The 20,325-nt window shown below is 54.2% G+C and overlaps 1 protein-coding gene across 1 annotated transcript; it reads right to left on the bottom strand.

Annotated features, from left to right (window-relative positions):
- Positions 1-543: 543 nt before the first annotated feature.
- Positions 544-20,324, bottom strand: NPHP4 (nephrocystin 4). Its single transcript, XM_068171432.1, has 29 exons — positions 20,056-20,324; positions 19,669-19,883; positions 18,686-18,817; positions 16,773-16,945; positions 16,391-16,455; positions 15,959-16,114; positions 15,081-15,217; positions 14,209-14,375; positions 14,000-14,126; positions 12,403-12,576; positions 12,150-12,279; positions 9,874-9,920; positions 9,001-9,191; positions 8,717-8,908; positions 7,944-8,128; positions 7,539-7,699; positions 6,965-7,145; positions 6,028-6,144; positions 5,766-5,845; positions 5,393-5,610; positions 5,112-5,301; positions 4,876-4,959; positions 4,623-4,779; positions 4,220-4,305; positions 3,268-3,353; positions 3,015-3,186; positions 2,273-2,452; positions 1,314-1,457; positions 544-1,148 (listed from the first exon to the last, which is right to left on the bottom strand). Exons 2-29 carry the CDS (start codon positions 19,804-19,806, stop codon positions 1,008-1,010), a joined length of 4,011 nt encoding a protein of 1,336 aa, XP_068027533.1. The 5' UTR covers positions 19,807-19,883; positions 20,056-20,324; the 3' UTR covers positions 544-1,007.
- Position 20,325: the final 1 nt, after the last annotated feature.

Here is a 20,325-nt window from a genome sequence, read left to right as displayed (position 1 = left end):
AGACGTGTGCTGCAGGGGAGCAGGCAGCACCACTCAAGCACCAGCTCAGCTCAAGTCCCCGTGCTGGCATCCCCTGAATGCTGGCACATCATTCACCGCTCAAGCTCCCTGTGCTGCGGGTACAGCACCAGCTCATTCATAAGCCTCAAGAAATATCGTTGTGTGAAAATGTAATAAAAATTATTCAGCTAATCTACTTTAATAACCCAACTTCAGGGCCTCTCTGTGCTGCAGACAGTATAATCATTTCTAAAATATGAGCTGTCATTTCCCATCAGTGCGAGGGAGGCAGAGGAACTCGGCACCCGAGTTCCACTGTTTATCGGGGCCACTAATTCACCAGCCTCTGGCCTGTGGAGAGTGAGCATTTCCAGAGCTGGTGGGCTGCCCTACCCTCCCAGTCCCACTTATGGTCCCTGCCCTGACCCCCAGGATGCTCCAGGGGATGGGGGTGATGCAGGGAACCTCCAGGACTCATCTCCACAGGACAGGGATGCTGAGGATTTCCACCTCCTCAGGAAGAAAATGCTGCCACACTCTGACAGTTGTGCACAGCAATTTTTATGGATCAAGGATGTGTAAAAAGTATCAAAAAAACTGCAAAACTGCCTTAGTGTGTACAAAACTCACTATTGATTATAAAATATTTTAAAAATATTCTGCAGAATCAAATCTGCAAACATTTTAAGTTAAAAAAATATTAAAAGTGCCTAAAATATCATCATGCTTAACAAAAATACAGATCCTGCAGTCAAAAGGTGCCGTAACCCGTAACGAACACATCCAATCATCTCGATTTGTGCGGCTGGAGCCACGTGGCAACACCAGCACTCATGGCAATGCCCGGGGATCCCACTGACAGACACCCCGCAGCCTGGCAAGGTGGCAGCCAGGGGATGGGGGGTCATGAGCACCCTCAGACAGACACAGCCACTGCCGAGGCGGTGCTGATGAAGCTGCTGGGCTGGCACAGGAACCTGCAGCTTTGCAGTGACAGGCAGGCAGCCTCACTGGTACAGGACCTTCACACAGAAGGTTTCCTCGTTCTTGTCCTCGTGGTCATTGATGTGAATCAGGATCTCCTCCTCCCCCACAGTCTGGCTCGGGGCGAAGCGCAGGCCGATGGTGTACACCTCCCCTCCAGCCACCTGCGGGAGAGAGAGCTGGAGGAGGCGGCAGGACCTGGTCAAGCCCCTTCACGTGCCCACCTTCCCCCAGCCAAGGTGGCCCTCACAGCCAGCACCCAGCCAGCACCGCCTTGTCTGGCCAGGTGAGGGGCCTGGCAAGGGGGGAGTGTCGGCAGCAGGACGTACCTCGAAGGAGTCCTCCTTGAACTGCAGCAGGTCAGGGCGGTTGGTGCATAAGAAGTAGAGCCGGGGCGAGGGGTAGGGGTTGGTGTAGGTGATGCGCTTGTTGCAGCCTTTCCCACCTCCCGCAGGCAGCGAGATCTCAAAGGCCTGTGGAGCAAGCAGGAGCCGTGGCAAGGCGGCACAGATGGCAGGGTGGGCAGCAGCAATAACGGGCACTCCCCCAAACCCACCACAGAGAACTGCCTCCCACACACTGCCCTCCCCTCCCACACACTGCCCTCCCCTCCCACACCTCACATCCGCTCTGCCAGCCAGCAGAAAGAACCCACCTTTGATCAAAAGAAGCAACAATTAATTACGAGTGTGAAGCACAAAGGGCTGGGAGAGCAGCAGAGGCTAGCCAGCTCCTCATTCCCAGGAAGAGCTGTGGTGCTCAGATAACTAGATGAACTTGATGACCCTGAACAGCCCCTTCCAGCCCCAACTACCCTGATTCTCTTAACACCTCATAGCATAAGCAGCATGTGGCAGGACAATGGGACATTGGTGTAAATGCCAATCTGAACCTTTCCCAATACCAAGAGGTTCAGGAAAACATTTTTAGAAGAAACACATTAGCCAGGAAATCTAATTTTCTGTCTTTGAGGCAAGGCCTCTGCCAGCACAGCGCTAATCGAAAGCAGCATGCTGCAGCTCTAATTTCACAACTGGGAATACTTCTGAGCTGCCGCTCCTCAGCGTGGGGCTGCCTCCAAAACAGCCTAAAAGACATTCTACCAGGGGCTTCAGTGAGATTATTCAAGTACCCCAAGGGCTAAATGTGTGTTTATGATGGCAAGTGCCAAAAAAAACCACAGATGGAAAGAGAGGAAGAAGCAGGAGACAGCCCCAAGTTATGGGCTGAACTGCAACTACTGATCCGGTGCCATCACTACATTTCGCAGTAGCAAGAGCTGCCACACCTTGGAGATGAGAGGCTGCCTGCAGGATAGGCAGAGCAGCCAGGAGGACACCAGCTGGTGGGACTCCACATCCACCAGGTTGAGGTAGATGAACTTGCTACCAGCCCGCCGTGGCCTCACACCAATGTACAGGTCCTGAATGCCGTTGGCAGGGAGGAGGAAGGCACCGTTCGGATCCACCTGTGGAACAACACCTGGAGGTACAGCCACCCACAATGGCTGATCACAGCCCTGAAAAGTCCAGCTTGGAGCATCAATTAGACCCAACTGCTCTTAAAAACCTGTACCCCTGTTCCATCACTATTGAATCCCATACCTCCCAGCCCCAGGAACACTCTGGGACTAATTCATGTCAGGAAGGACAAGAGCCACTCAGGAACACCCAGGACCTCCCCAGCCCAAGGGTTCCACCACACAGGCTTTGCTGAGGAGCCTTTGCCTTTCCTTTACAGGACAGCAATGGAGCTTTTCTGCCTTTTATTATTCACATTTCCAATTACAGACGAGCGAATTCTAAAGAAATTGAGAGTCTTCAGACAGTCTCATTAACGCAGATAATTTGCCCTCCGGGGTTTCGCGCCAATGATCCTACACATGACAACTCTAATCAAAAGATAATTATCAGAAACGCTTTACGGCTCTCAGTTGTTCACAGTTCCGCGTGGGTTGCCTTTTGCTTTCTGGAGTGGATTTCTTTGGGCTGACCCAGGCCAGCCAGCCCCTAGCCCACCACGGGGGTTACCTCCAGCTCCTGGGGGTGGGAGGTGAAGGCCCGCACCCTCCGCGGGGCCGCGGTGCCACGCAGCAGCAGGGAGAGGCGCGTGAGCTGCCCGGCCGTGCAGGCGACGTCCAGGCGCTGCAGCGAGTGCAGGTAGAACTGCCAGATCTGGACAGGTGCTGCCAGCCAGGCATCCCTGTGCAGGGACAGATGGACAGGGCTTGCCATACACCATGGGGGTCAACGTTCCCCACCCTTTTGGGGTCCTGCTACTTACGTATAAATAGCAACAAAGAACTTTTTGATCTGCGGGCTTGGTCCTCCGGCTACTTTGAGAAAGATGTCCTGTGGCTCGCCAGGCCCCTGCATAGACAACAGAGCATTGTCCCAGCAGCTGACCAGCAAATGAAGACCCCGGGGGTGTCTTCCCATTAATCAGGGAGCTACGACCGACTCCCTTACGAAAGCACATGCTTTCGGAACCTCGTTAAACTATGTTATTAAGTTATTATACAGCTTGGCTGAGCTCTCCCAGTATTTTTAATTGCAAAAGAGGATACAAATGACAATCACATTCCAGGTCTGTATCTGTAATCAAATTTTGGCAAATTTTCCACAAGTTTTCTAACAAGCCCTAATCCAATTACCATACTAACGCATTTCCACAACAGCAATTAGCAACTATCCCTCGTTGCCATTTGCATGGACATGGCCAGGTTTATTTTTCCCTTCCACCTCTTCCTGCTGTGGAGCCAACCCAGGAGAGCCTCCTGCTTCAGGAGGGAGTGGGATGGTGCAGGACTGGGCATGGAGCTGCCCCTCTACTCTAACATCCTTCCGCAGAGACAGGCTTTGCTGTGCCCCCCAAGGACACACTGTCCCCCCACGCACTGCCAATCGCTGCAGATACCCCGAGCAGCAGAAAGCCCAACAAAAGGCTGTTTTTCCCCAGCATCTGAATCATCTGGTACTTGCTCAAAAGAACAAGCAAGTACAGGCTGCTGCATGATGCGATAAGGGGCAACGCTCAGCCTCCCCCGCCAAAACAACACAGCTCCTTTTAATTGGGAATAAAAAGCAATTCCAGCTTCATTGCTGCCACTGTGTCACTGCCACAGGCTGGTACACAGGGATGCTCTGTGGTTGCACCCACTTCGGCAGCTCTCTGCCAACCCAAACAATCTGCAGGAGAAGGACGCGAGGAACAGCGATGCCAAAGTGTAGCATACCAAGGATTTGGTTTCACAAATGATGTCAGGGTCGCTGCAGCGAACGAACATCTCAGGCTGCCCTCCCGGAACGCCCACTGGCGTGCCTGTGGACAAGGGACCGAGGAAATCACCTTCAGCTTTTGCTCTACCTGTGCCTTTCCCGTGCCCCATGCAGCTGCACACAGAACCCCTCATGCTAGACTACCAGCAAACCACAGGGGTGTGCAGGTGTAGGGAATTCGGGTTGAAGTTAACAGACAAAGATGGATGGAGAGCAAGCGAGGAGCCCAGGGCCGTGAAGGTGTGAGGAAGCAGCAATGTGCTCTCTGGATGCTGCTGTGCTTCCAGAAAGGCTCCATTAACTACAGATGATGACTAACAGAGAAGAGCCCAAGACCCGCAAGGCACGCCACAGACTCACCAGGGAGGGTGTGCCAGGGAGGCAGCCGAATGGTCTTCTTCAGGAAGGTGAGCTCTGGGTGGTAGAAGCGAAAGGTCTGGTCCACCACATGGGGCTGGGGCTCCACCTGCACCCGCAGGAGTGCAATGGGCTTCCCCCTGCTCACCTGGAAGGAGACCTGTCCCGGGGGCCAGCAGGAGAGGGCTGGGGTTTTCCAGTGATTCTGCTCCTCCCATGTAGCCCCCTCAAGCAGTGTTTCACCTGGCTCCCTAACCTGGATGAGCTTTGTCTGCTTGGCCCCACTCTTCCCAAGGGAGTTAGTGTTCTCATTGGCACCAGTGCCCAGCCCAGCTGGCCCCTGTGGGGTGAAAGAGTGAGTTCCCTCAGGGTGCAGCATCACTGCGGCAGCTGCTGCTCCCCATGGCTGTTCCAGCCTGCTCTGCGATGGTAACCACAGCCAAGGAGAACACTCTGTACCAGGAACAGCTCAAAACAGGGGCCCGTGCCTACCTGTGCAGCAACCACGGCAGGGTCTGCAGAGAAGGTCTGGTATTTGAAGGGGATGTGGACAGTCTCACTGGGGCGCAGGTAGACCTGAGGTTTGAGATCCTCACTGAGATGGAACATACCCTCCTCCACCGGTGTAACACTCCTGGTCAGCTCCTTGAAGTGGCGCCACTCCCTCGGGTCCAGTATGACACTGGGGCAGTGAGCGGCAGAGGTGCTGGTGAGGACTGGGAGGGAGCTGGTACCACCCTGGCATCTCCCCAGGCACACAGGGGAGCCCCCACCTGAGCTCAGGGTTGTCGACCTCAATGGTCACGGTGTGCTGGACACCGTATGGGTTCTTCAGGGCGAACTCAAAGAACTCAGCTGTCCCCAGCACAGCGTGGACAGTGCGGGTGGCTGTGATGGCCTGGCTGAGCATCTGGTAGATGCTCTCTCCCTTGATGTGATCCCGGTAGGAGTCGATGACCTGCAGGTCCCAGGCACGCTGCTTTGGCCAGCCCTGCCAGAGGGAAGGAACCATAAGCCCGGAGACACCGCAGGTCTGGCCCCACGGCCTCCTGCCACCAGCACCCTCGTGCAGCCACACCACCACCACGTGCTGCAGCCAGTGGGTGGACATGGCCTCACTGAGGGTGACCAGGGGGCCAGGCTCACTTCTGGCCGGCGACTGCGCAGTGCGGCCTCCAGCTCATTGTCCACATCCACCAGCCTCCGTGCCCACGCCGTCCTCCTGCCTGTGGGGAGAGACCACCATGGCACCAAGGAAGGACTCCCTAGATACTGCAGTCCCCAGAACAATGCAGGGCTGGAAAGGGGAGCACCAGAGGGGCAGCTGACCCACAGCTGGCACTACAGCAGCAGAGACCCTGCCCACCTCAACCCACAAGGGGACAGGCCAGGCCCCAGCAGGACTCACCACCAGGAGTGTTCAGGGAGCACCCCCTGCCACCTGGGGTGGTGACAATGCTGTCAGGTGCAGTGACAATGCAGGAGTGAGATGACAGCTGCTCTGGGGTCTCCTCGCATGGGTGACCTGCCACAAGCAGAGACAGGAGTGAGTGGAAACCATCCATTCTCATTGTTATAAAATCTACTGCAAATTTTTACCTCCCTGCAGCTCGGTTCAGCCAATTTACACAAGCAAGAGAGAATATCTGGAAACCAACAATGCCCTAAGAGCCTCACATGCTCCCCAGAGCCGGTTCTGTTACACAGTCACCTGCTCAGGGATGGAGCACACCATCCTGAGCCCCTCATCAACTCTTGCTTTCATTTCTGAGTTCTGCCTCCCCCTGCATGGTACATGCTGCTGCATCTCCCCACTCCCACAAAGGCTGGGCCAAGTGGAGCCACACAAGGCTCTAAACCCACCAGGTATTTGCCCAGCCTACACATCCCATCCCCATCCTTTGGGAAAGGGTACCAAGCTTTACCATCCTGTTTATAACAGTATTTTGATTTTTTTTTAAAAAGAGGATGGGAAAAACACCAATCAAAGGGCAGCTGCTGTCCTGGCACAGCAGCTCTTTGTCAGGGTGTGTGTTAAACCACTCCCTGGGTTGTGGATCTCAGATTCTCCTTCCCAGGAGCTTATCGGCCCTTTGCAGGCAAAGTATGGAAATGACGATTTAAGATATCTTATATGGAGCTAATCTCTCCTCTGAAGATAAGATTTTAAAACCTGGAGTCACTGCACATTTATAGGACACAGAATTAAATACACAAAATAAAAGCAGCCAGCAGTTTCTTGGAAGGATGACATCCCCACCAGCTTGGGTCTCACTCAGGTACAGCCCCGCACATGCTGTGTGCCCCACCCAAGCCTTTGGGCCACACGAGCAGTGGGTTCTCACCAATATTGGCCAGGCAGAGGTGGAGGCGGCCCCTCACAGCCACACGGACTCCGAGGGGCCGCAGGGCACCGTGCCGCAGAGCCTCCCGGCCCATCACCGTCCCGTCCGGCTCGTACTCAGTCGTGGCCACCTCCAGCTCGTGGTAGGTCCTGACGGCCGTCTGGCCCTGGCGCAGCAGGGGCTGGGCACAAGGCAAGGAGCAATGAGTTACTGGGGAGTCTGGTCCAGAGGGGTCAAGGGGTCTGGGTATGAATGCGCTGGATGTCCTGACTCTGCAGGGCTTAGTGCTAGAATACTGCCAGAGTTATAGGGAAGGGCAAAGAAAGTTAATGCTTTGTCATCACTTTGGAGGAAAAGATAACAAATCCTGTGACTGGGGGCTTGTCAAGCTGACACCAGATTCGGTTACACAGAGGGGCTGACAGCATCTCCATTACTGAAGACTCAAGGACAATGCAACAGCATCTTAACACAGGACCAAAGGCAGAGCTGGGCTCTTCCCTAGCACTCCACACAGGCAGGGAGCCCTTCAGCATTACCAGCCCTGGGAAAATACCTTCAATCTAACTGATACCTCCAGTTTAATGGCAGCAGACCCAAAATGGAGCAGGGAATCTCCATCCCAGACATCAATCTGGAGGCTGTGCTCAGCCAGGTACCGCAGGAACCAGCGCTGCTCCCCGGGCCGCAGGAAAGCTGGATCCACCATGTACTTCAGCTGCAAGCCCGGTGGTCCTGCAAGACACCACACTATCACAGACATGGCACTTGGCTTGGTGGGAAGCCTCAGTGTGCACCTCACACAACTGACACAGTGTACTACTTCAAACACTGGATGTTTTGAATGTTTTCCATGATGTGCAAACCAGCAGAAGTTAGCTATTAACAGACACCAGCCCACCCCTTGGGCCAGAGGCAAGCCCTCATCCACCCAACAGAAGAGAAGTAGCCACACATGGATGCTAAAACCAGAGCTTACTGGTTAGGGTCCCATCCTCGTTGACACGGACAAGGAGCTGTGCTGGCACAGCCAGCCTGGTTGCCAGCCCCCCTTCTGTGCTGACCAGCTGCAGCCGGGGCGTGGTGACTGGTGGGAAACGGTAGAACTGGAAGGTGAGGAAGACAGTCCTTGGCCACAGCCCCTCCACGCTGCCCTGGGCATCTCTTGAGGAGAGAGAGGGGCTTGGGTTACTTGTGGCACCGTGCTGCCACTCTGTCATGAGCTACTCATGCATTTGGCACATGCCAAGAGGCAGAAGAACAAGAGAAAATTGGCAGCACCACAAGTATTTGGACTTTTCTGAAGACAGCGGCCATACGGTTTGCCTTAACTTCCCAAAAAGCTTTGTAATTCCAGCTGTCTCCTGCCATATGCTGTGGTGGAGGCGCCCAGCAAAGACAGCATGTTACCTTCCCACAGCACACTGGCAGCCATGGAAAAAACAGAAGCGGGGCCTTATCCAGCCAAAGCCACCCCTTGGGTGCCAACTTTCCCAACTCCATTTGCATTTCTGGAGAAATCCTGCATTAATGAGCTCTGACATCACATTGTGGCTCATGGATCCAATTTTTAAAAAATGGATTATGACTTAAAAGTGCCCAGGGAGGACAAAATCAGGTGCTAAAAGAAGAGGCACCTCTGCAAGGACATCTCCTGCCCAAGCAGGGAAGAGGGTTAGGGGAATTTAGAAAGGACTTTGTCCAGGAGGCCTTTGGGATCTGCCCACACAAGACCACGAGCTGCTGTCCCACCTGCCAAAAGCCAGGAACTGCAGGACTATTTCATTGCCTTGCAGAGGGTCAGCTTCCTCCAGCCGCAGGTTGAAACTGCCCAGCTCCACTGGCTCTGAGATTTCCACCGGCTCTTGGTTGCGGTCCAGGATGTCTGGAAAGCCGGCAGCGTGCAGGCGCGCCAGCGCGGCACGAGAGAGGGACACATGGGAACTGATGGAGAAATAGGGGTGAGCTCCACAAATGGGGCACAGGGACCAGGTAATGGGGCCACAGGAGCCTGGGGAGGGGCAGCTGAGCACCACCTGCATGCCTGCAGCCCCACAGCAGCCATGGGCAGCTGCAGCGGGGTGAAGGGCAGCGCCCGCAGCTGGTCGCTGGCACAGGGCTCTGCGTCCGGTGAACCCAGGTCGGCCTCCAGGTGGGTGATGGCCCCATCCTGCTGCAGGGTCTGGCCTGTGCCCCGTGGCGAGGCCACGAGCTGGGACACAGACAGCTGGCAAGAGAGTGGCAAGCGTGAGCAGCCGCAGCCACAAGGCAGCCCCCTGAGGCAGCCCTTGTGGTAAGCTGAGCTGGCAGCCCCTCTGTGCTAAAGGAGCTCAGCCACCACATGTCCCAGTGTTGTGATTCCACCAAGAAGTGGTACAACTTGGCCACACAAGGGTTTGCACCTCCCTGCTGCTCACTCCCTGGCAAGAGGAGGGCTGAGCACATGCAGCAGGAAGATCAAACTGCTTAATGTGGCCTTATGAGGCATTTCATTTCATCAAAAATATTTGCATGCATTGATTCCGGCATCAAGATATAAAACAGCATAAAGAGGGCTCTCAGTATTCACAGCTCTCCTTAAATCCTGGGAGCTCTGCACAAACAAACCATGTGTCTCTGTCAGCACATACCAGGGACAACAGCACCCAGCAAATCTGGGCTGTCAAAAACCAGAGCTGCCCTCACTCCTGAGGTATGAAAAGAGCACAGGAAATCTCTCCCAGCACATCACAGGCAAGAGCTGGTTTACTGCCTGGAGGAGGTGGAGTTGAGGACACTTGGTGCCTCTTGGCTGTAGCAGACAGGAAAACAGGCAGGGGATGGGTCCAGAAGCTCATCCTACATGTGGGCCATCCCCTGGGGAATGCAGCTGCCCACCACCCGCTCTCACTGGTGCATGTGGCACTTACCCCTGGTCCTCGTGGGGAGACTGGCACTCGTCGTGGGGCTGGCACTCCTGTGGAGAGGGACAGGAGAGATGCTGTAGAGGAGCCAAAACCCCCAGGCCCCATAACTGCAGCTGCACCCACTGCCACCAAACTGCCCTGTCCTCCCACCCAGCCCTTTTCAATTTTAGGGTCGAAGGCAGCGCAGTGAAGCAGTTTACCATCACCCAAACACTTCTTTTGACTTATTTCCCAATAAGACTGCTGCTTGGGGGTTAACACAGCACATCTCCAGATCCATCTTTTATTTTGCCGTGAATCAGGCTAACTCTGCCACAAACAACAGCTCCCCCATCCTCTGACAGCGCCGCGGTGCCTCACGGCCACGCGGTGCTGCCTAAGTAGGATGCTTAATGAGACGTGAAAGTTTTAGGATACTTAAGGTTTTCATCACTTCTCTGTTATTTTTTGTCACTCCCTTCAACTGCTCGAGCATTTGTGCCCCGAAACGGTGGGATCTTTATGGTGTTTATATTCGGCTGCTCTCTCGCGCCAGCACAGCTGAGCTCGCTGAGCCATGGAGCCGCGGGTCCTTCGCAGCAGAGCAGGGGCACAGATGTTCCATCTCTGCATCCACGTGATGCTTAGACCTTAATTTTCTTTCCCCCACCACATATTTGCCAGCTATTCCATGCTGGCTGCTGTGTAAAGGAAACCACCCTCTTTCCCTCACGCCTAAAATATTGTTTCCTTCCAGTCAGGATGGCTTTGGCTAGCATTAAGAAGAGGATGGACAGATCTAGCAGCAACACCAGCATCTGAGCTGACAGAAAAAGCTCTTGGCATCCCCTGGGCCAGGCAGCAGCACGTTTCTCAACAGAGCTCTAGAAAAAGTTAACCCAATAGTCTCTTCAGCACCTTGGAACATAGGCTGGAGAAGCACAGCTCTGAGACCACCTCTGTACTTGCAAGCCCTTTCTGGTGCCATAAGCCCCCAGAGCTGGGAAATGCCAGGGAGTTTGTCCCTGAAAATCACCTTGATGGGGATCTCCCATCACCAGGGACACAGCCCACAGCTCAGCACACTCCCCCAAGCCAGAGCACTCCAGGCCACCACCAGGTTGGAAGCTCAGTGTCAGCACATGATTCCCTCTCCCCTCACCACACCACAACTCCATCAGCATCCCAGCCACCTACAGCTGAAAGGCACCAGGAAAAAGTTTTCAAGCAGCACCAGGAAGGTACCAGTCATGATGCAGCCTGCGCTGCAGGGAGCTGAACCCCACAGACCCTGACATTACGAGACCACTTCATCTCCCACTAAAGCTTTCCTCTCCAAAGCCCCTCCCAGCAGCAATCCTGGCTCCTCACCAGCAGAAACACAGGATTTGTCACAGCAAAGCCCATGGTGCCACTGCCATCTTGTGGTTCCACAGCACTGGAACCGGCATGGAATAGCAACCCACCGTAACAGGCATTGCCTGGCCCATGGGCTGACACTAAATGGCTCATCAGAGAGCTGGGGAGATGTGACATGCACTGAAACACTGCCTGGTGTCTGAAGCATCACCCCAAGACACAGCTGGGACCCCAGCAGGAGCAGCACTGCAAAGAAAGGGGAGTTTGCTTCCCACCAATCACAAAAGGGGGATGAGAAAGAAACAAGCCAAAGAGGATTTTTAGGAGCACAGTGCATGGACATAAGCTCATGCCCAAACTCAAGCCCACAGCATTTTTCCTTCCACCTCCAATAGAGCAGAGAGGTGCTGGAACCCCAAACACACAGCCCCCCAAACTACAGACAGATGCACCCGTGCACATGCACAGATGCTGCCTGCTCTCCCCCAGCCAGGCACCAACACATCCTGCACACATCAACCCAACCCAGGCTGCTGTCACACTCCCTCAGTGGTAGCACAACCAGATTACTTTTCCCCAGCCTATGACTGACATCTCTCTTGTCCCCATGTCTGGAGAGACTGAGTCCAGAGAGAGGAGCAGCAGTACCTGCAGCGAGAATGTGCTGCTGGTGTGGCCACTGCACGCGGTGACCGAGAATGGGAGCAGGCTGGGGCAGTGCTGGCAATCCCTGGGGATTTTGCACGTGGCTCAGCAATACTACCACATAGGAATTTTGCAAGTTAAAAAGTAAGAGCTGAATTCAACTTGACAAAATCTTGCTTCACTCCAGTAATTCATAACTAGCTTGCTGAAACTCACTGAAGTCTTGTTTTCTCTCCTGAGCAGACACCAGTGCCACACTCTGTATTTTAAATGTCAGCGATCTGGAAAACACTCACTCAGCGATGGCGTAGGAGGCTTCTTCGACTCGTCCCTGTCTTTACATAGGATCTCCGCAGCAGTTACAAGATGTTCTTCCGAATCAGTGGAAACATGGAATTGGACAGTCCCAGACTCCATGTGCTTCCCCTGAAGTTGGCAACGAAAATGCTTTCAGAGAGTGTGTTACATGCAGCCTTCCTCGTGCCTCCAACAGCGGCTCCCTCGCCCTGACACCGGAGGCAAAGCTGCCAGGGGCCAGCACACCCTTACCTGCCGGGAGCTCGGTGGGGTCCGGTAGACCAAGGCTTGGCAGGGGCCACGGCGGGCACCACCACGCAGGGGGAGGATGACATCCGTGTCACCGGTGCCCGAGACGGGGCTCCAGACAGCCCAGCGCACCGAGCGCATGTCGGCCGCCTCACTGCGGGCACTGCCGGACAGGGCCTGGGGGGTGAGGGAGCACAGTGAGCACCAGGCAGCCCCACCTCACTGCCAGGACCCGGGAATGGGTGCTGACAGAGAGGCACTGCCTCTCATCCCCCACTGCACCTCCTCAGACCTGGCTCTGGCATCACAGAAGCCAGTGCTCTTCATCCTGTTCTGGAGACATTTCACTTTCCAGGACCTTATGCCTCTGTAACCCCTCCCTCGAGCAGCTGCACGAAGGGATATATGTTGGACCCCCATCCCTAGCAGAGGGGAAAGGTTTCCACTTACCCAGCACATCCACAGCTTCCTTCAAACCGAAGGAGGGGGACAGAAACAAGAGAGAGCTCTGCCAGCACCCACCATCCCCCTCACAGCTAATTATGGCAGAGAGGACAAGGACAAGGTGATCAGCTTTGCAAGCAGCTTTGGGATTAACCACTCTGCCCCAGAGCTGCACCACAGGGACTGGCTCCACTGCTGCCCCAGACAGCACTCCCCACAGAGCCAAACGGATCTGCCTCTGGACCCCCGAATCTCTGCGGGACCTTGGGCTTCAGTTTTCCAATAGAGTTGGACCCAACAACAACTTCCAACAGCACAGCTCAGTGTCTCTCTTCTCAGTACAAATCCCTCTGGTCTGGCACAAGCATCCTGCTTTATAAATGCCCATTTCCTCTACTTTGGCTCTGGACAGCTTAACAAGAGGCATTTGCTACATTTTCAATGAACATCTTAGTGGGACAATTAAAGCCTCCTGATAAACGCCTGGCAATCGATTCAGCCAGCCAGGAGCTGATGGCTTCAACAACACCAGGTCTCTGGAGGGGATACACAGTACTCATTGAGCTGGGTTTAACCTGCAGAAAGGTTAAACTAAGATGTTAGTAAATGATCAGTAAGGAGGTGAGAGTATATTGACTGCAGAGACCACCCTCAGAGATTTCTCCTGCATTTACAGTTTGAGACCATCAGGCTGAAGCACCCAGAAAAACCTCAACATTCAGGGCAAAAACAAAACAAAAAAAAAAAAAAGAAGCGGGATGGGTTAACCTCTTTTCAGCATAAATGCTAAATTCTAAAGAAAAACCTTTTTGATATTACAAAAAAGCTGAAATTTTCCAAATTAACTTGCCAGAACACTATGGGAATGCTGCAGGCTACATTCCTCCATCTACATATAAACAGTGAAGAAATGCAACCACATGTTATTAAAATAATTCACCAAGCCATGCAGGTTGTTTTGTGCAGTGTTGTGGAAGGCACCCAGACACTTTGCAGGGCCCTGCATTACACAGCACAGCCATGCAACAAGGAGCTACTGCAACTTGGAGAAGCAGGACAGCAAAATGGGCAGAGGAAGGAATTCCTCAGCAGGGCTCACTCCTCCAGAATGGATCCCTGCTCTTTCACAGGCACAGAGACACACGCTCAGCCCTACCTTGCCACCAGCTCTCGCCGTGCTGCAGAAGACATATTCCAGCTGGAAGCAGACCCTGAAGGCGGGGTGAGGGACCATTTCACTCAGCTGGATGCGGCTCCTCAGCACTAGGGCTTGACCTGCATCCCTGTGCGGGATGGAGAAGTGGCTGTGGGAGGCATCTGAGGCAGGAGGGAAGCAGCACCAGCAGCAGAGGAGCTACGCCTTACCTGGCTCCAGAGCTGGGCACCCCCTGGCAGCGACCCGGTGACAATTCTGCCCCTGGCACCAGCACAGCGACCTGCGGTGCCTGGACGAAGCGCAGGCCATTGTGGACGCCGACGTGCAGCCGCCGCTCCCGAACCACCACCTCCTCACCATCCAGCGCAGTGTTAGCCTGTGACAGGAATGTTTTCTACCTTGGGCAGCACTCCCTGTGCTGACCACAACCAAAAGAATACAGGCAACCCTTCAGAAACTCAAAAAACAGGAGCTATTCACCCAGCAGATGATAGATATTAAATCTTTTGTCTTTATGGCAGAGTTGGTGCAAATCTGGCAAGAGAGGACCTGGCCAGCGGCTGCCACTCCAAAGAGATGGACTCGATACACACTGCATCTCATCTCTGCATTTCCCACAGCAAGGCAAACCCAAATTCTGCTTATAAGTGTCTGGATGTTCAAAACAAAGCCCATACAGAGCATACGCATACTAATCCAATAGCGAAAAAAGCGAAAGGCTTCCACAACAAAAAAAAAAAAAAATGGAGACTCCAAGAGAAACAAATGCATGAATATCACTTACCTGACACTTTTCACCCCACCCATAATTCCAGACACTAGAATTACTGTTTTGCACTGTGCCTTCCCCTGCCCCAACCACATTAGCAGTACCTAGAATCATGGAATTACAGAATGGTTGGGATTGGAAGGGACCTTAAGCATTATCTTGTTCCATCCCCTACCATGGGACCCTTCTACTAGAGCAGATTGCTCCAAGCCCTGTCCAACCTGGCCTTGGACACTTCCAGGGATGGGGCAGCCACAGTTTCTCTGGGTAACCTGTGCCAGGGTTTCACCACCCTCACAGCACTCTACTTACCTGAAGTAAGCGATCACTGTTCAGTAAATCCAGCAATTCCTCCTCAAACTCCTCCAGGGATGGGTACAAGTGGATGAAAAGCCGCTCCAGATAGCAGGTGACCGTCTTCATCAGCCGGGGCTTCTGCAAGCAGTCACCTGAAAGACAAGGTGGTGGCCACAGGCTTCCCAAGCAAACAGAAAGCCACCACTGTTGCACTGGGGTGTCCTGCAGTGCCAGCAGTGGCTCTGCCCACTCAGCTTCTGAGTACGGGCCTGAACACCTGCAGGGACTCAGCTGCTTTCAAGACCTTGCTCAGCTTCAGTACTAACAGTTACTACCCCAAAGCCATCAGCAGTAGGTTTTCCAGGCAGGAAGCTGAAGAATAATTCAGCTTCAGAACTCTGAGGAATTTTTTACCCTCTGAATCTTCAGCTCACGTTTTTTAATTGCAGAAGCTCAAAGGGCAATGTGCCATAAGGAGAGATTAACAAAAGCCGAATGGGCAAGAGCTCATCCGCCCCAAACCTGCCAGGCCCCAGCGATGCTGAACCCACCTCTGAGTTTAAGCAAGCTGCAAAAGCTCTTTTCAAGATTCTGCTGAATGACTGTAATTAAACCAACCATCACTTATCCCTGGAAGCTTCCTAGGAGCAAAGCAATTAACGGACAGGGAACTGACTGAGCCATTTTGACAGATTCCAGACTGTGCTCTCAGCATGAGGGCTGTGGTCCCATGCAAGGGAGGTGCTCTTGATAAGGGGAGACACTGCAGAGAAACCACTGTGCTCCCACAAACCCCATCCCAGTGCCCTGCCTGCCCTGCCCACAGCCTCACAGGGACCCACTGCCTTAAAGCATGAGCAGCACAGGCAGAGGGAAAGGGAAAGAGCCTTTACCTGTGTCTCCACGTGCCGGCAGCAAGCCAGGAACAGTCTGCAGCCCAGATATCAGCAGGTTTTCAGGAAGTAGGTGAAATACTGCTTCCAGGGGCTGGTGGGACTTCAGGCCATACTGCAGGTGGCTCTTCTCCATCACTGTCATGTATTTGTTCTCTGAAGAAAAGAAAACATCCCAAAATGACCAAAACTGGGGAGACAGCTTCACAGCCCCAGTGTTGAATGAATCATTATCTGTGAGTACACGTGTTAAGAGCAAAGGTAAATCTGTGTTTGTCCAGCCAGGCCATTCCCAGCTGGAAGTAAGGCACATCAACTGAGCAGTACCAGGGCACAGACCATTTCTCACATCAAGCAGACACATACAACACACATTTGGGTAAGGGAAGCCACCAAGAAGGGACCGAGATGCCACCTCTGGCTGCTGCTTACTTTCCACAGGGTCCTGGAAGCGTGGGTGCAGTAGGGCACGTGGTGTCCCACGGTACAGCTTCAGCCTGAAAGCAAGGAACATAGGTGCAGCAGTCACTATATCCACCCTGAAGCACATCTCCATCTTCCATAAAGCCCCTGCTCAGCAGCAAAACCACCCAACCCACTCCAGAAAAGCCCTGTGCTTTAGGGAAGGGATTAGGACAGGCATTCCTTCCAAACCCATCACTGCTTCCTCAGAGTGAAGAATTCCAGGTTTCTAAATGCTGTCTCTGTTTCTGCAGCCCCAGGACCACCCTTCCCCCCACCCCAGCAAAGCAGCCGTGCATGTTGCCACCTCAGTTCTTAGTGTGACCCGCCACACAGCAGCAGGGGAACCTACGCTCTGTCCTCAGTGGCCGGGTCTGTCACCTCTGATCCGCCGTGGAAGAGGGGGATGATTCCAAAGCCGCAGGAAAGGTGCTGAGAGCCCCCATCCCCTTTCCTAGCCATCATTACCACTTCCACAACAGCAGCAATGCCAGGCTGGTTCAAGGAGGTGTGGAAATAAACGGCCTGGGACAGGAAAGGACAGAGATGGGCTGTTTCAGAGCTAGCAGTGGCAGATGCAGGCAGAGCAATGCCTGTTCTGCTGGGACACTCAGTGGCACAACCAAAACATCCACTAAAACTTCCAGACAGAAGCTAATGGCAAATCACCTCTGACACTGCTATGAAATCTCAGCCCTTAAGTCTCAAGCACCATCTTTTTTTAAACCTTTTTTTGTTACCAACACCTGTTTTCCAGAGCAACTCGCAGGCTGCAGACCCCAAATGAACGGGTCTTTGATGCATCCCAGAACTACAGCATTAGAGGAGGAAAAAGGAGTTGGAAACCTTCCTGAAATGGGGAGGGACATGGGAGTAGCCTGGACCTAAGGACAGGAGGGGACAGGACACAGGTCACCTCCCAAGGAGAGAATTTAATGCTAGGTTCATCTTTCTATTAAAAACTCATTGCCCCAGTGTTTCAGGGAAATTGTTTACTGCAATATGGGCTGTCAGGAAGGAATAACAGAGAGAGACATTCCCACATAAACCCTGGGACATAAATCGTTATTCCATTAGCCTTTATTGCAAGGTGCTGGATTAATGACCTGACCACTGTGCCTGCAGAGCAAGGCTCACCCTGCAAAGGCACAGGGAGCCCTGACAGGGAATGCCCTGTGCCACTGAGCTCGAGGGCCCCTCCTGATTACACACAGCAGTTTCTGTCACTGCATTCCTCTCCCCTAGAACCTGAAGACAAAACCCACCACACAAGCAGAGTCTGATCCTGTCCTCACGCCTTCCTGCTCGGGTGAGGCTGGTGAGCATGCATGCAGCACACGCAGGCAGAGAGCAGTGACTTTCCTCCTTACCTCACCTGTCACAAATCAATTCCAGCTCCACCTGAACTGTTCCCAACAATGAGCTGCTGACTTTCCCACAGTTGGAAGATCCCACCCCACATGCAGATCACCGAGCCCTGCAGGCAATGCAATTCAGCCACCACAGTGAGGCTGCAACACAGTCCCCCAACACCCCAAAATTCCTGCTAACTGCTCCCAACCACATGGCAAACACCCAGGAAGCCTGCAGACGCTGGGAATGTATTTGAAAAGGTAGCTCCTCCCAGCATTCAGCTCTCTCTGCAGCACTCTCTGCCCTAGTTTAATCCATCCCTCTTCAAAACAGGCCGGGGTGGGACAGTACTGAAGCTCTTAGGAGAGAAACGCACACATCAACGCCCCTCAGTGCCGCTGTCGCTGTCGATGTAAAGGAAGGAAGAGCACAGGGCTGAGCTGTGCTTCACTTCACCTGCGGCACAGAGGAGGTGCACACAGGAGCTACAAACTGGAAAACATTGGGCCATGCTACGGGGCAGTGGTGTCTCCCCATTAAGGGAAATCCTGGTTTGCTGGTATCAGCAGAGGATGGAAGCATGGCTTTGGGAGAGTTTAGTTCACAGATAAGGAGAGAGAAGCGCTGTGCAGGAGGGTGGGCAGCTTCTCTTTCCCTTCCTTCTCACTTGTGGGGAAACACTGCTCTCTGCCGCCAGCTCTGAACACGGCAGGTGGCAAACGGTGGCACATCGCTGCTTCCGTGGTGGCACTAGCCTCAGAGGAAACCCAGCACCCCAGTTTCCCCAATAAACCGTACATAAAGCTTAATAAATAGGCAGAGTCTGAGATGCACCCTGGGCAAAAGGCCAGGAAGCACTGGGATGGAAAAAGGTTTGGTTCTGTGTTTTCCCAGACCCTTGGCAGCACCCACCTCGTTGAACGTCGCCCTGGCCGAGCGTGGCGGGGCAGCGCTGGCAGCTCGCCAGCTGCTCCTCCACGTCCTCCCAAAGAAGTGGTGGTAGGTGGCATCGAAAAGGGACAGGCGCAGCTGGTACTGGGCTCCCTGCAAGGCACAACGCACCAGCTTTGGGGACAAGCCAGCTCTGCGTCCCCAAAGCTCAGAATGCACTTTGGTAAGAGATATAATTCCCATTTCTAAGGGACGCCCAAATCAGGCACATGGCCACAGACAACTTCATGTATTGCTGCAGAACCTGCCTCCAAGCCAGAGGCTGACAGAGCAAAGGAAAAGCGGGAAAATTGAGTATTAGGCATAGAATAAAGAGGCAATTGATGTTAAAGTGCTATCCAGAAAATTTAATTTAAATATACTTACCTAAGCTAACAAAAAACTAAGTGAAAAATTCGTTAAATGGTAACTCAGATTTACAGGTAACAAGGCATGGGACTGAAAGAACTTTGTGCTTCCGGGAGATCTCCAGTTAGTTCTCCCCAAAACCACCTTGCTTTAAAAGCCATCATGGGGAGTTCAGGCCCACACACATGGACAGGAATGCTGAAAGGGGCTTAGAAAAAAGATGGAGAGTGACTTTGTACATACACAGAAAGTGACAGAATAAGAAGGAGAGGGGGGGCTAAACTAAAAGAGGAGCAATTTAGGTTTGATCTTATGGAGAAATTCTTCCTTGTTAGGGTGGTGAGGCACTGGCACAGGTGATCCAGAGAAGCTGCGGCTTCTCCATCCCTGGAAGCGTTCAAAGCCAGTAGGTTGGAAAGGGCAGCCTGGTCTAGTGGAAGGTAGCCCTTCCCATGGCAGGAGGGTGGAAGGAGATGATCTGTAAGGTCCCTTCCAACCCACACTATTTCATGATTCTATGAATAGTGAGACTCAGCAGAAACAGCGGGCGCAGCAAGACATTGCCGGGGTCCCCTCGCGGGCCCGGTCGCCCCTACCTGGGAGAGGGCAGCGCCGTGCAGGTACCTGAGGACGCAGCGGAAGGCGGCGGAGCGGGGCGGGGGCCGGGCCCGGCTCCGCTGCGGGTGCGGCGGCAGCGGCAGGTGCTGCCGGAACACCCGGTCCCACTCGCCCATCGCCTCCCGGCGGTCGCCGCTGCCTCCCGGCGCCAGCTAGGGCGGGCGCGGGGCTGGAACACCAGGGGACACGCACCCTGCGGGAACACAGCCACACGGACCCCGCACAGTCAGCACACGGGGACCCGCGCAACCACCACACGTGGGTGGGGACAGGCGCTGCCCACGCCTCCCCGGGATCCCGGTGTGAGGGAGCGGGACTGGAACCAGCCCCGTCCCTCAGCGCCCGCGCCCCCCCCGTTCACTCACCGCGCCCCGACGCCATCTTCTTGGGCCCAACCAACCGCGCGCCGGCCCGAGGAGGGGGGATGGACGCGCTGCCGCCGCTCACCGCCCCGCCGCCCACCTCTCGCGCCCCATCTCCGGCGGAAAGAGGAGACAGTTAGCAGCGAGACGATCCCGGAGCGATTCTGCCCGGCGCGGGACGCGGCGGCAGGACGGAAGCGACGGCGGCAGCGGCGGCCTCCCCCTTTCAGAGCGGGTGGTCGCGCCCGGCTCAGCATCGGGTTACTAGGGCGA

Source organism: Anomalospiza imberbis, chromosome 23 (assembly GCF_031753505.1).
Source record: "Anomalospiza imberbis isolate Cuckoo-Finch-1a 21T00152 chromosome 23, ASM3175350v1, whole genome shotgun sequence".
Lineage (NCBI taxonomy): Eukaryota > Metazoa > Chordata > Aves > Passeriformes > Viduidae > Anomalospiza > Anomalospiza imberbis.
Note: the sequence above shows the minus strand (reverse complement) of the source record. Positions and strands in the feature narration are given on the sequence as shown.

Coding starts and splice junctions, on each gene's coding strand:
- NPHP4 (XM_068171432.1), bottom strand. CDS start 19,806: ATGGGCGAGTGGGACCGGGTGTTCCGGCAGCACCTGCCGCTGCCGCCG. Junction 12,577..13,999: donor CGGCGAGAGCTGGTGGCAAG/GTAGGGCTGAGC, acceptor CTCACCCCCCAG/GCCCTGTCCGGCAGTGCCCG. Junction 9,921..12,149: donor GCCTCCTACGCCATCGCTGA/GTGAGTGTTTTC, acceptor CCCTCTCCACAG/GAGTGCCAGCCCCACGACGA.